We start from the raw sequence: 16481 nt of genomic DNA, 5'->3' as shown, positions 1-16481 counted from the left end.
TAGAGCTAAATTCTTCCCTATATTGTCAAGTTATTTTTGACAAGGTTTCCATGAACATTTGGTGGTGGAAATAATAATCTTTTAACTAAATATTGTTGAAACATAATAATTACATGGAAAAGAATAAAATTGGACCCTTACCTAATCCCATATACAAGTATTAACTCAAAATAGATAAAAGACCTAAATATAAATCTTAAGACTATAAACTTTTAGGAGAAAATCTGGGTCATAAAACCTCACAACATTGAAATTGGCAGTGATTTCTTGGTTATGATTTCAATGGCACAGGCAACAGAAGAGTATACAAACTCCCTAAAAAATAAAAAAACATATTGTATATCCAAAGACAATGTAAACAGAGTTAAGAGTTACTAATAAAATGGGATAAAATATTTCCAAATGCTATATCTGAAGGTATATTAATATTCCAACTAGAAATCCTAAAAATTAACAACAATAAAGGCAAGCAATACCCTTTAGAGATAGGTAACAGACTAACATAAATAATGAATCTCCACAGATAACCAATCTTAGTTGTCTGTTGGATGGAAAATCTTGTTTCTCTAGTTCTGATGTGTGTTATCTATTTCTTCTTTGTAGTTAATCTCTTTGAGTATTTTCTCTAGTGCTGGTTTTGAAGACATAAATTCCTTCAGTTTCTGTTTGTCATGGAAGCTTCTTATTTCTCCATCTAATTTGATAGAAAGTTTTGCTGGGTAGGAAATTTTTGGCTAGAAGTTGTTTTCTTTCAAAATTGGGAATATGTTACTCCAAGTCCTTCTGGCTCTCATAACTTGGTTTGGGAAGAAGTCTGGAGTGATTCTAATTGGTTTGCCTCTGAATGTCACTTGGCCCTTTGCTTTTGTTGCCTTTAAGATTCTCTGCTTGGCTTCCACATTGGTCATTTTGACAATTATGTGGCGTGGGGATCCTCTTCTCCGATCCTGTCTAAAGGGAGTTCTATAAGTTTCCTGGACCTGCGTATCGACCTCTTGCTCTATGTCTGGAAAATTTTCTGCTATTACTTCCTTGAAGAGATTGTTGATCCCTTTAGTTTCACTTTCTTTTCCCTCTATTCCAATTATTCTTAGGTTAGCTCTCTTAAAATGGGCCCATATTTCTTCAATGTCAGATTCCTGCTGTCGGATATTTTTTCCTAGATTAGAAACTATGCGTTCATTTTTGGAATGATCATCTTCTAGGAGCGAGATTCTGTTCTCCATGTGCTCTAATCGGTTGTTTGTGCTTTGAATTGAGGCCTTTACTTCATTAATTGCATCCTTTATCTCTTTTTGGCTCTCTCTGAGTTCTTTTCGAAGCACCTCTATTATTTCTACAGTTATTTTCCTGATTTGATCTTCTAGAAATCTCTGATTTTCTGTTTTATCGGGTTCTGATGTTGTGGGGTTGTGAGCATTCATTGCTCCAGTATTATTCCTCTTTCCCATGATTTCGGAAGTTTGTGCCTTCTCTGGGTTCTTCCCTTGGGTCACTATGACTTCACTTAAGGTGTTCTGGATCTCGAGTCAGTAGTATCTCAGACCCCACTACTCCTTTACTGGGTTTTATAACAGAGTCTCCGACCCAGAGAGTCGATAGAGGCTGCTTTAGACCGTGGGGGGTGCCAGGTTGCACGTTCTCCTATGGTGTGATATCACTGCCACCGCCCCTCTCCCACTGGGTCAAGTCCCAGTGGTACAGTACTGGGATTTCTCCGCTGTGGCCCGCAATTTGACTCACTGTTCTTGAGTACGCAGATGTAGCTGTAGTGAGTTCTGTGCTGCTGCCGCCGGTGGCAATATGGCGCCGCTGCTACGCCCTCGGCTGTTGGGCTGGCGTTTTTTTTTTTTTTTTTTTTTTTTTCTTGGTTTTGATTTCCACTCTGAATCCCTGCAGCGTGTGCTGAGCTCAGACACTGGGAGCTTTAGATGTCCTCTGCGCCGAGAAATCCCGCCTGGCTGTTCCGCAGCGGCTCCCCTCGGCTTGCTGTGGCCGTCCCGTGAATTCGCCGGCAGTATGGCGCTGCTGCCGCGTCTGCCGTGTCCTCGGGCGTGAGGATATCCTCTGTGGCTCTGTTCTCAGTCCGCTTTCTCTCTGTAGCCTGGTGATTTTTTTTGTTTCTCTGGTGATGTTGTTTTCTGGCTTTGAAAGGCGCTGATTTTGTGGTAATGGATATTTGTTGTTAGCGGGGCTCTTAAGCCCCGCTTTTCTCGGTCGCCATCTTCCCAGAAGTCCCAACTTTGTTATCTTTAAAACTACCAATTCAACTTATTCCCTGTACCATTATCTTGCCACTCTTATTTATTGCTGGATTTTTTTTTTTTTCTAGCCATTTACTCATTCTGGGTAGCAATAAGGTGAATTGTTTTTCCTATTGAGATTTCATTTAGGAAAGGCCATTCTGGACAAACAGCAGAAGAACTCACTTGCCCAGTCTTTGTCTAGTTGAGTATCCCTGTACCTTTTCAGGGGCACGTGAAGGTACATACTTCCATTGGATTAATGGTGTCTGTAGAACTTACATTCAGAGCATATTTGATGGGTTGAGATAGGATCTTCTTGCCCTGTTGTCTGGTTCTCTGACTGTCTGAATAGATAGTGAATTATAAACTCATTGACTAGGCGGGCATGATGGTGCATGCTTGTAATCCTAGTACTTGGGAGGCTGAGACAGGAGGATCTCAGGTTCTCAGTCAGCCTCAGCAACTTGTGAGGCTCTCCGTAACTTAGTGAGACCTTGTTTCAAAATAAAGAGCAAAAAATTGGGCTGGGAGTGGAGCTCAGAGGCAGAATGCCCCTGGGTTCTATCCCTGGTACCACCAAAAAACAAACAAACAAACAAAAAAAACCCCACCTCTTTGGCTCTGTTATGATGGATTGTTCTCTTTTTTCTCTGCTTAGAGTATTTCCATTGTGATCTCAAGGAGAAAGAACATACACCAGTGTCAGCCATGTCTTTTTTTTCACCTCCAACTCTCAACCCCTGCTCTGTTGCTTTCTAGACTTTACAGTCCTCATAGAGTAGAGCTACTGCTGCCTTCTTTCCAACTTCAGGGGTCTTCCAGCATGTTCCCAAGGATTTCCAAGGGCAAACATAGTTTGAAAGAAATAGTTTTAAGAGCTACAACACTCATATTTATTGGCTAAAATTATCCTGAAATAAATCATGCCCTTTCCCCACTTCATGTAGAAAGTATACCTTTTACCTATCAAGAATCTAATGAAGGTATATTACTGCCATCATTGATATAAGGATATATAAAAGCATTCAGTACCAAACAGATGGATAGTTCAACATTGGTATAAATGTTTGGAGAGCAAATTAATCTAGTGATAAAATAACAAAACTTGGAAATAATAGGTAGTTTCTAAAGTTTTATTTTAAATTACTTGAGAAAACTTTATTTAGTTATTAGTTGAAATGTTATTTTAAAAGTTATGATAGATAATTGTGTGAATTTTGGCATTCCAAGAAGTAAAGTATTAAATGACATTGGTACAGATTATCTCTATTTTCATCTATTTATTTATGTGAACAACTTTCTTAGCATTACATTTAACAAATAGAAAAACAATTATTCTGAACTTGTCTAATTCTAGATATCAGCCATATTCATCTATGGGTAGATAAATTAATTTTTGAAAGCATCTTTGTTCATTTCATTAAGGTATGCAATCCTAATAAAACATCCTTATGGCCGGGTGTGGTGACGCACGCTTGTAATACCCACGCTTTGGAGGCAGAGACAGGAGGATCGCGCTGGCTCGAAGCCAGCCGCGCTGGCTTAAGAGACCCTGTTTCCAAATAAAAAAAATATATAAAAATAGGTCTGGGAGTGTAGCCCGGAGGTAGAAGGACTTCCAGGAACCCCAGTACCACCACCAAAAAAAAAAAAAAAAAATAGGGCAGGGGATGTAGCGTGGAGGTCAAATGCCCCTAGGTTCCATCCCCAGATTCTCTCTCTCTCTCTCTCTCTCTCTCTCTCTCTCTCTCTCTCTCTCTCTCTCTCTCTCTCTCTCTCACACACACACACACACACACACACACCTGGGGTTTTACTTGGTAGCATGGCAGATTAAATTGTTTAAAACACTTTGTCTCTCTAAGAACAACTAGAAAAGTTTCTATATGGTATGCATACACATACACATATAAACATTTCAATAAATATACATCACAGGCATATTAATCCCTAAAGAAAGGTGTATTTGGCAATTGATACCTTGTCCCTACTTCAGTCAAATATTGACATCAAAAGCAGCAGTTGAGAGGCTACGAAACTGAACTTTGCTTTGGCAGGATCATAGGATGAAGAAAGGACAAAGAGGAAGAAGGCCCACCAAGGAGAAGAGAACCAGTAAACATCCACACTTTAATCTGAGAAAATAAAGGACAACATCCCAGGAGTAGGAGTGAACAAGAAATAGATGAGAGAAGAAACCTTCATAAAGACACACTGAGTTTGAATTGTCTTGTTACTTGACTAATTTCAAGGAACTAAATTCACCTCCACTGGATGGAGGTGGCCTGTCCACAGGCTAAGTGCCTACCATAAACAAAATCATGTACTTTTAGAAGAGGATAAAAATTATGGAGTGTAAAATAATATCCACATTTTAATATACAATATGCATATTATCCAGAACATAGAAAATAACCTGAGCAAAAACATCAAGAGAAATAAAGGAGACAATAGACTTAAATCCATAGATGACCTGGATATCAGACTTTATTTATTTATTTATTTGGTGGTACTGGGGTTCCTGGAAGCCCTTCTACCTCTGGGCTACACTCCCAGACCTAAATATATATATATATATATATATATATATATATATATATATATATATATATATATATATATATATATATATTTTGCGGGTCTGGGGATGGAACCCAGGGGCATTCTACCTCCGAGCTACACCCGCTGCCCTATTTTTTTATTCTTTATTTTGACCGGGTCTCACTGAGTTGCAGGGGACCTCACTAAGTAGCTGAGGCTGTCCTTGAACCGCGATCCTCCAGGTCTCAGCCTCCCAAATGCTGGGATTACAAGCGTGCACCACCAGGCCCGGCTCCTATTTTATATTTTTGAAACAGTGTCTCTTACGCCAGCGCGGCTGACTTCGAACATGCACAATCCTCCTGTCTCCGCCTCCCAAGCGCGGGGATTACAGGCATGCGCTACCACAGCCGGCCAGACATGCACTTTAAAATAACTATGAAAAGAGAACTAAAGGACAAAATGGATACTTACACTAATAAATAAAAAAAATTTTTTTTTTTTTGTGGTACTGAGTGTGGAACCCAGGGGCTTTCTACCTCCGGGCTATACTCCCAGACCTATTTTATACTTTTTTTGGAAACATGGTCTCACTAAGTAGCTGAGGCTGGCTTTGAAACTGTGCGATCCTCCTGTCTCAGCCTCCCAAGTGCAGGGATTACAAGCGTGCGCCACCACACCCGGCCTAAAATTCTCTTTTTAAAAAAATATTCTAATTTATGCTGGGCTTGGTGGCGCACGCTTGTAATCCCCGTGCTTGGGAGGCAGAGACAGGAGGGCTTGCGCAGGTTCGAAGTCAGCTGCGCTGGCTTAAGAGACCCTGTTTCCAAAAATAAAAAAGTATAAAACAGGCCTGGGAGTGTAGCCCGGAGGTAGAAGGGTTTCCAGGAACCCCAGTACCACCAAAAGAAAAAGAAAAAGAAAAAAAAAGAATTTTAGGACTGAAGACAGAGCTATTTATTAGCTTAAATGTGGAGAGGCAAAAAATGCAGAAAGTAATGTAAAAGACATATGGGAAGAAGTGAAAAGGATAAAAGAGTAGATGAGACAGAAGTAATACTTGAGGAACAAAGAATAAGAATTTCCCGAAACTAAACAGTGATATCAAACCATAGATTCAAGAAGTACTATGAATCCCAGGAAAGAATATCATGAATGATAGAACTGCTGAAACACCAAAGACAACCAGAAAAATTTTAAAGGAGCCAAGAAAATATTCAGAGTGGCAATAATTAGACTAACAGCTGACTTTCTAACAGAAATATTGGAATCCAGGATGACAATGGAATGATAATCTTAAAGAGATAGAAAAAAAAGAAATATCAACCTAAAATTCTATATCCAGTGAAAACATCCTTCAAAAGTAAAGGCATAATGGGACTTTTTCAAGGGATAGAAAACTGAAGAAATTATTGCCAATATGTCTAAAATAAAGAAAATAGTAAATTCTTCAGGCAGAAGGAAGATGCTCATATATGTAGAGATAAAGGAAGGCATGAAGAACAGGAAAGGCAAGTATGTAGTTAAATATACATTAATGACAATAATGATGATAATTCTCTGGGGTTAAAAACCCATAGAGAATTAAAATACATGCAATGAAAGCACAGAAGATGGAAGAGATGTAAATTTCATTCAAAAGTTAAGTCATGCAAACATCTTTACATTGTCTGGAAAGTTATAGAAAAGGAAATTTATATGAGAGTTTGATAGGTTAATATTTTGATTTGTATCATCTCTAGGACATTTTGCAAGGGAATATTTATCAAAATGTATAAATGGCAAGCTCATGGAGGAAAGAAAGTAGCACAATAATAATAATGCATGCTTAATTCAAGAGAAATGAAGAAAGGAGTGAAAAACTATTGGATGTGTGACAGATATGAGATATAACTAAATGGTTGATGTAAACATAAAGATAATCACTTAATGTATTAAAAGTAAAATTTTAAATTTTATTAATATTTTATTAAGCATTTCAATAAATGTGAACGATTGCACTTATATAAAATTCAAAAGCAGGTAATACTAATGTACAGTGCTGGAATAGTGCTTACACTTGGAAGAACAGCGACTACAGGGAGCTTGAGAGGGTGCCTGTGTGTAATAATAATATCTGTTTCCTGACCTGAGTGCTGCATTCACTTCCTAAGAGTTCACTGAACACTTGAGATTTATTCAGTTCCTTGAGTCTATGTTAATTTGAACTTTAATCCACAGTGGTGATGATGGATCAAAGACTAAATACTTGCTGCTCCTGAAAGATAAGCATTAAATGTAAGTATGCAGAAAATTATAGCATTTTTAAAAGGATAGACCACACAAACACTAAGCAAAGGAGAGCTGCTACAGATATACTAATATCAGACAATGCAGACACTAAGTGTAGAAGTTTTTTTTTTTTTTTTTTTTGGTACTGAGGATGGAACTCAGGGGCATTCTACCTCCAAGCTACACCGCCATCCCTACATTTTATTATTTTATTTTGAAACAGGGTCTAACTGAGTTGCAAAGGGCCTCACTAAGTAGTAGCTGAGGCTGTCTGCGAACCACGATCTTCCTGTCTCAGCCTCTCAAATTCTGGGATTACAATTGAGTGCCACCACACCCGGAGGGTAGAAGATTTTTAAGGACATTTCATGGTGATGTAAAGTTTAATCCACCAGGAAAAGATAACATTATTCTAAATTTTAATGTTCCCAATCACAAATTCTAAAAATAAATAAATATCCAAAATATCAGAAGATACAGGTAAATTTATAAAGCTAATAGGGGATTATAACACATTTTAAGTGATAGGCTAAAAGAACAAAAATTAGGAAATAGAAAATTTTCACAATATAATTAATGTTACCTACTTTATATTACTAGAACACCGCAACCAATAAAAATACACAGTATTTTCAGGTGCACATCAAGATTTATCAAAAATAACCATATGCTACCTATACCATATTTATCAACAAATTGAAAAGGGCCAAAATCATCCAGCATGTGTCCTCTGATTAGAGTGCAATTAACTATCATCAATGATAAAATAAATTAAAATCCTCATGTATTTTGAAACTAACCAGAGACATAGTTCATGATTCAAAGAAAGACTATAAGAATTTAGAAATACCTTGAACTGAAGGATACTGAAAATACTACATATAATTTAGCAGGATAAGTGGGACAACACTGAAGTCATGCTTCACAGAGAGGTGATATTCATATATGCATGTATTAGATAAGAGGCTGAAAATTAGTGACCAGAGCCTCCATCTCAAAGAAAATTAAGTCCCCCCACTATAAAAAGGAAATAATAAAGACATGAGCAGAGATGAATAAAACAGAAATGCAAGAGAGAGAGCTGACAAAGCCATGTTTATTTTTTAATAAAATAAAGTAAAATGGATGAAACACTGACAAAAATTGTCAAGAAATAAAGAAGTTGCAAATCATCAGTAAAACAAAATAGAAAAGGACATTAATATAGAATTTACAGTGATAAAAAGCCAGCAAAATAATATTATGAAAAATAGGTGCCAATGCATCTAATAATGTAGATGCAAAAGACAAATGTCTGTGGGAGGGTGAGCACTGACCCGTGGAGGACCCAAACAGAACAAAACACAGAGGAAAGGGGTGCTCATCTCCTTTGGCCTCATTGCTTCGGCTGGGACATGATCGTGTTCTCAGCACTGCTGGTTCTCAGGCCTTTGAACTCAGACTGAATTGCAATCACCTGCTTTCCTGGAGGTCCAACTTACAAATGGCAGACTGTGAGACTTCTAAGTCTCCATAATTGTTTAAGTCAATTCTTCATTAAAAAAAAAGTCTCTTCCAATGAATACATCTTATTGGTTTGGTAACTCCACAGACCCCTGACTAAGTATACACACTAACATGGAAAATGGTTAATTAAAAAAATAACCAGCAAATCCAAATGCTGATAAAACTGAAGTGATCGCAAGTCTCTTAAAGGGCTGAGTGTGGTGGTGCGCACTTGTGATCCCAGCATTTGGGAGGCCGAGGCAGGAGGATCATGGTTTTCAGACAGCCTCAGGTACTTAGTGAGGCCCTCCGCAACTCCGGGAGAGCCTGTTTCAAAATACAGAATATAAAAATAGGGCTGGGGATATCGCTCGGAGGTAGAACGCTTCTAGGTTCCACCCCCCAGTACTGCATTAAAAAAAAAAAAAAGAAAGTCTCATAAAAAGATGGTGGAAGCAAATGGTATAGTGACTTGGAGAAACTCTGGTATCATCTGCTGAACTTGAATATATGTACTCCCCAAACCTAGCAATTCTACGTATATGTGTATCCTAACAGAAATTTGTGCCTAAGTGCACCAGGTATTAGCATTATCTATAATATTTAAAAACTGGCAACAACCTATATATACAGCAACTGTAGAGTGGATAAGTAATAATATATTCATACAATAGAACTTTTATGTCCTAATTGATATGTTAGAAGGAAGTTGGAAAGTTACTACTAAATAAGTACGTTTTGGAGAAATACGAGTATTTTCCATGGGTTACAGACAAATTTTTTTTTTTTTTTATGGGTCTGGGCATGCAACCCAGAGGCATTCGACCTCTGAGCTACAGCCCCTGCCCTATTTTTTATTCTTTATTTTGAAACCAGGTCTCACTGAGTTGCAGAAGGTCTCACTAAGTAGCTGAGGCTGTCCGCGAACCGTGATCCTCCAATCTCAGCCTCCCGAATGCTGGGATTATAAGCATGTGCCACCACGCCCAGCAACAAAATGTTTTTAAAATGCTCCCATAGAGGAAATCTTATGCATGCCTTCTGATTTCCATTACTTATTCCTTATTTTTATTTCTTGTTTGAGAAGACATTGTATAACAGTAATAAGTTACAGAAGTCAGGGCAACACTCCTGATTACTTTTGATCTAAATGAAAATATTTCCCTTGAAGTTTTGAAATGTAGGGTTTTTACTGTTATTAGTAACTGGCTTGATAAAGTTTGCATTTCCTCTTTACACCAATGTACAGAAAGGTTTACTTTCTAATATATAAGTAGTTGTATTTATTTTTAGTTAGATGCTATGATCAAATCCCCAGTTTTATTACCTATGACCAGATAATATCCATTGAGATCTGTACAATTTCTGCTTTTTGGAAATTATATATATATATATATATATATATATATATATATATATATATAATTTATATATTATATATATATATAAATTATATATATATATATATATATATATATATATATATATATATATATATATTGGTGGTACTGGGGATAGAACCCTTCTACCTCCGGGATACACACCCAGACATTTTTTTATATTTTATTTGGAAACAGGGTCTCTTAAGCCAGCACAGCTGGCTTCGAACCTGCACGATCCTCCTGTCTCCACCTCCCATGCTTGGGGATTACAAGGGTGCGCCACCATGCCCAGCTGGAAATCGATATTTTATGTATTGATCAGAACAGGATCACTTTATCCCACAGTTATGTTTGAAACAATGCATAGTCTATACTAATAATACAGAATTTTTGATATGTATTGAAACTAGCCTGTTGATACTAACATTCAAATATTATATATTTCTATTTATTCTTTATATCATGAATGGTCACTAAAATCCCACCAAAACTGTAATCTTGAGCGCTATAGTCCTAAAATTTCTTTGTGTGAACATGTATAGGATATATTAGCACTTTGTCCATTCATAACAATTAATGTGGATTCAGAGCTGTTTTAGGCTTTTAATATCATTCGCATTTATTTTAAAACAAATGTACTTGGTTCTTTTTTTGTGCTTTCAGCATTAGTGTTTCCTTACTTTGATATTTGACCAATTTTTATGCTTTATTTTTCTTCTTTTAGTGATTTAGCAGTTATGCATATAACTTTTTTTGTATATTCAAATCTAATGAAACAGTGTCTACAATGAGACATTACATATTGGCCATTCCTTCCCTTCTTCAACAATAAAAATGATTTTCTTCCTCACCTGGCACTCTCTACCAAATTAAGGTGTTAAATATGTGCCTTATTTTAAATATATATATTGGTGGCACTGGGTTTCCTGGAAACCCTTTTACCTCTGGGTTACACTCCCAGACCTATTTTATATTTTTTGAAACAGAGTCTCTTAAGCCAGCGCGGCTGGCTTCGAACCAGCACAATCCTCCTGTCTCCGCCTCCCAAGCGCGGGGATTACAAGCGTGCGCCACCACGCCCGGCTAATAAGATATTTTGAAATAAGTACTGTAATATTCTTTGCTTGGGCTTAACTAAATTTTACTATTTAATTATGTATAGATATTTATCCTTAAGCCTCATGCTATTCATTCCTGTTTTTGTTTGTTTGTTTGTTTTGTGGTATTGGGGGTTGAACCCAGGGGTATTCTACCTCTGATTTATCCCCACCACCCTTATTTTTTATTCTTTATTTTGAAACAGGGTCTCACTGAGTTGCAAAGGGCCTCACTGAGTAGCTGAGACATGCTGCAAACCTATGATCCCCTTGTCCCTGCTTCCCAACTATTGGGATACAAGAGCGCGTCACACAGGGCTATATTCTTGTTTTAATATTTTTACTTATTTCTTCGTAATATAAGTAAATATTAATATGTGGAAAGCATGATTTCTTCCTTTGCATGAAACTACCAGATGCTATTTTACAATACTACCCTAAGTTTTGGAGTCAGAACTGGATTCAAACATTGACTCTTCCTGATACCTGTCTTATGACAATGAGGAAATCTTTTCACCTCTTAGAATGAGTTCCTTAAATGTAAAATGAAGGTGGTATCAACTACACTATAAGATTTGAAAGGATTATACCAAGAAAAGCATATATGCACCAAGCATGGTGTCTGGTAGATAGCACTCTGTCATTAACAGATTTTTGTTATTACTCTTTGTATGCTAATATCTCTGTATAATATAATTCATAATTTAATACAGTATTATACACAGTACAGGTACTTTAGTTATTTTTAAAGTTTTAGATTAATTATCATACAATAAAAGGGCAAATTATGAGTACAGTTTGGTGCACTATCAAAATTGCCTGTACTTGGCACTGGGCGTGGTAGTGTGCACGCTTGTAATCCCTGCGCTTGGGAGGCGGAGACAGGAGGATCGTGCTGGTTTGAAGCCAGCTTTGCTGGCTTAAGAGACCATGTTTCCAAATAAAAATATAAAAAATAGGTCTGGGAGTGTATCCTGGAGGTAGAAGTGTTTCTAGGAACCCCAGTACCACCACCCAAAAAAAATTTGCCTGTACTTGTATAACATACCTCCCAAATTAAGATATAGAGTTTTTCCATCATTTTCCTCCTTTCAGGCTATTACTATTCATCCCCAGAGGCAAATGCTTGCTGTTTGCTTCATCTTAGATTAGATATGTCCATTCCAAGGCTTCATATAAAGGGAACCATTATATGCCATTTATATTCTTTTGTGTCTGACTTATTTTGTTCAGTTATAATGTTTTTGAGACATACCATTTTATAGCATGTATCAGAAGTTTAAACTGTTATATAGTATTTCATGGCATTAGTATATCAAATTTTGTTTTTCCATTCCTCTACTAATGGATATTTGGGTTATTTCTAGTGTGGACCTATATGGTACAGAATAAATAGTGAGCAATCCAAATTTACAAATGACCTTTGACAGATAAACCAATGGTAATTAAGGCAGTATAATACTTCAGTGAGCACTCTTACTGCTGTGGCCCAAACAACCTAGAGACACTTTCTCTAAGTGACACAACTTAGAGAAAAGAGATTTATTTGCTCACAGTTTTGGAGATTTCAGAGCTTCAGTCCATGTCAGGCTGGGTTATATATGCAGAGCTCTGGGGATAATGGGAAGCAGACAGAAGGTGAGAACAAGTCCCTATCTAGTATCATGGAGGTCAAAGCAAGAGAGAACAAGAAGGGGATTCAAAGACACAAGCACAGTTCCTAAGTCCACACTCCTGGGACCCCCTCGTCTTCCAGCAACACCCTATCTGTCTCAGTTGTCACTCAGTAAGTCCAGCACAATGCATTTATACACTGGTTAGATTCCAACCCTCATGATTTAATTATGTCAACTCTGAACATCAATACATGAGCTCTTTCAGGGGACTTTCGCTATCTAACCATAACATAACCATTCAAGATTCAACTGGTATTTCATACAATAATATTACCCCAGAAGCTGTGAGCAGGATTCACTCCTGGCTCTGTGTCACAGCCTATCCGTTCTACTCAATAAACATGTCTTGGAAAAGGGAGTTGCCTGCCTTTTCTCTCAGTTGTGCTAGAGGGCCGTCACCCTCGGATCCCTGTATATTAGGCAGAGAGGGAAGGAGTTTCTCCCACAGAGCACTCTGATCTTCACAATGTTATGCTGGATGGAGGGACTCCTCCTTGAGGTTGCCTCACCATCTTTTCAGCCACCTGGAGCCAGCTGGCAGACTACCCAAGAGCCAGCTGAGTGTGTGTCCTAGCAGACTTCCTCCCGCTGGCTCTGCCTGTCTGACTTCTGCTTGAGAGTCATTTCCCCAGGGCAATGAGAAAGAGCAACCTCTGGTCCTGACACCCTTTGTCGCCACTTCCTGGTCCATGCTGTTCTCTACATACACATTGTCGCTTAGAGTTTTCTGAACTTTTTCTCATGCTGCTTGCTCTGCCTGGGATGCCTCTCCCATCCCCACCTCCATCTCCCCTCACCTTGTCTACTATAAGACTGAGGCCCAGGCTGGGGATGCAGCTCAATGGTAGAGTGCTTGCCTAGCATGTGCAAGGCCCGAGGTTCAATCCTGTGCCTCCTCCCTCCAATAAAAGAAAAGGCTGAGCCCCACATGGGGATGTAAGGGAGGATTTTAGGAGGAAATAATACCTGAAGTAAACACCCTTCATCTGAGTTCTCATACCACCGGCCAACTGCACACCTCACCTGGGAGTTCACCTGATACACTGTTTGCTGTTGGCCTTTCCAGAAAACTAAACTCTGGGATGCTCTAGGAAGGAGACCCTGACCAATTCATTTTTGTTTCCACTATTTTTGAACATAGTGACGAGTTCCTAGTAGGTGCCAAATAAATATTTACTTAACTAGTGTAAACTGAGACTGGCTCACCCCTCTTCTACTCTGTGGTCTGATAACACAGTTAGGGGTCTCTCCCTCAGGGAGACCACTTTGAGGCCAAGAGACTGACCTCCCTCACATCTGGATGCTTTTGATTTTTTTTACTGCCTTTTGGGAGAGGCAAGGTCATGGCTCAGAATCTTTGCTTTACCTCAGTGAGCTTTTGCTTGCAAGTCTAGTGAGATGCCTCTAAGTCCAGTTAGTTTTTGCATAATATCATAAGAGAGTGGACTATTTCTACCCAACACAATTCTGCACTAGAGAAGTATACTGGAAGACCTAGTAGTTATTAAAAAAAACTATAGGAAAAAACTTTTAATTGAGGCATTAATTAATTTTTAAAAATTCTTTATTGATGCATTGTATTTATACATCATATTGAGGTAAAAAAAAAAAAAACTTGTGTGTACATACATTTACACATTGCCCATTTAGCCCCTACCCAATTCCCACCGCATTCCCACCCCATTCCTACTTCCCATGCTTGGCTTAGTGGTTGACTTTGGTATGTTTAAGTACATTGTGTGCTTTAGAGAATTTCCTTCTTCCCCCCTCCCATCCCCTCAATTAGGTTGTCTTGTTTACTCCTCTATAGGATTTCCTTTTTCATCTAGCATTCCTCCTATGACCCATTTCTCCTTAGCTTTCACATATTAGGGAAAGCATAATTAATTCTTGTTTTGTTTTCTTTTACGATTTTTGCCAATCTCTGACATGGGATACCAGTGTTGCATAGGAATAACATTTAAGGACCTCTGCTTCAGTTAAGCAAAATTACAATGAAATAGATCACCTATCAGTAATAAGTTATTTTTATTCATAAAAGCATCCAAAATTTTTTATTTTTTAGTAATGGTGTTTCTTTCCTAAAATAGGCTCATAATGTTACCACAGATATTGAAGAAAGTAACCATTTGCTGTCTTTTTCCTTCTTAGGCTGTGAGGTTGAGATTCTTGGTGTCAGACCTACTTACTGCCTGGAATATAAAAATGTCCCAACAGATATCAATTTCGCCAATGCAGTCAGCGATGCTCTTGATGCATTTAAGTAAGTATCCCTAGTTCTTAGCCACCATTGTTCTTTTTTCACTTCCAAGACCAATAGTGGATTCTAAAGTGAGTTGAGAGGGCCTGGGCTGGGTTAAATAATGTCTCAGACTTGATGAGCCTTTGACGTGGTGATTGTTAACAGCTAGCAGGGTATAATTGTGAGCTAGTTATTTCAGACAGGGCCACTCTTTGCAAATACTGAATTGAGAGCAAGAAAATCCACAGGGGTTAGGGACTTCATCTTTTATGTTGTTAGACAATGAAGAAACAATAAAAATGCCAGCATTTTTTCCTAATCATGATTTAGTGAGCAATTGTATTTCAAAAATATCAATAAGTATTTGGCAAAAAGAGAGGATCTGTGGTCAAATAAGTATGGGAAAATTGCCTTTTGGGAAATACACAAAGCACAGTTGCATGTTAGAACACAGCGCCTTTTATTTTTCTCCTACATGAAACAATGGCAGAATTTCAGAAATTAGCAATGCTGTTCTAAATAACATGTCTTTTAGGGAAGTAATCAACAAGACAGATCAGGACCAGGTCTCAAGTCAGTACCAAGTGGTCTTCAAGATGGAGACCAGCTAGGGGTCTGCATTAGAAATCAGCCACCAAGAGGCTAAAAATGAAAGGGGTTCTCAAGTCTCCAGGGCTGGGTGTAAGGACACTTGGCTGCTGAGTGGGTTTCCAGAGTGGGATCAAGGCAAAAGACTTGTAGTAATCAAAATACAGAGACCAGGGCAAGGCCTTCATTCTCCCAAAAGAAGCATGGTATGCAGCCAGGCACATCATGGGAGCTAACATATGTTAAACACCATGTACAGATCACTAGCACTGATCACGTGAATTGACCACACTTAAAGTTGCCTCAGTTACTCAGGTGACCAATTATAGATCCCATTTGTTCACCACCAGCCCTTTTGCCCAGCTATCATCGTGATCTGCAGTTACCCCCACAGAACTATAAAGGGAGAAAATGAGACCCCTGCCTTCACTGATTCTAGAGTATTTCATATTCTGAAACCTCTCAAGAGAGACTTTTAGAATGCATAAAGGACCATTCTTTGATTGACAGGCTGGAGAGGAAATGGCTTTAAAATACCTAAAAATGAAGAGATAGCAAATTTAAAAGTCCTTCTGTGGGCAGGAGGAATGAGCAGGGTCCGGGGAAAGTAACCTTTAAGTAAATGTTCTTCACATGGTTTATAAATCATGTGTGTTATATGACCCTGTCTCCTTCCTGCTCTGCTTCCTTTTGCTTGCCTACACGTGGCGAGCTGGATATTGTGCTGCAGCCCAGTTTGTGCCAGCACAGCAGGACACAGCCTGTACTGCAGATGAGCAGACTTGCTCTATGTAAAGCCAATGCTGTTTCCAAAATGCTGGCCGTCCCTATGCCAGATATGAAAATGTGGATCATAGTTCTCATACAGATGTGTCCAAATAACCCAACAGTCTTTTTCAGCAGTGTCATCTCTTCCACGTTCATCCTGGCTTTGCAGCTGAGTGGACTCGTGG

General features: G+C 38.4%; 1 protein-coding gene across 1 annotated transcript in view; it reads left to right on the top strand.

Annotated features, from left to right (window-relative positions):
- ENPP6 (ectonucleotide pyrophosphatase/phosphodiesterase 6) overlaps nucleotides 1-16481 on the top strand; it is a gene marked incomplete at both ends in the record, with an annotated part of 111292 nt that overhangs the window by 58999 nt on the left and 35812 nt on the right. Inside the window, one exon of the mRNA XM_080710127.1 lies at nucleotides 14850-14961. Coding sequence (XP_080566253.1) covers nucleotides 14850-14961 — 112 coding nt within the window. The remainder of the gene's footprint in view (nucleotides 1-14849; nucleotides 14962-16481) is intronic.

Source organism: Muscardinus avellanarius, assembly GCF_963383645.1.
Source record: "Muscardinus avellanarius genome assembly, chromosome: 14".
NCBI lineage: Eukaryota > Metazoa > Chordata > Mammalia > Rodentia > Gliridae > Muscardinus > Muscardinus avellanarius.
Note: the sequence above shows the minus strand (reverse complement) of the source record. Positions and strands in the feature narration are given on the sequence as shown.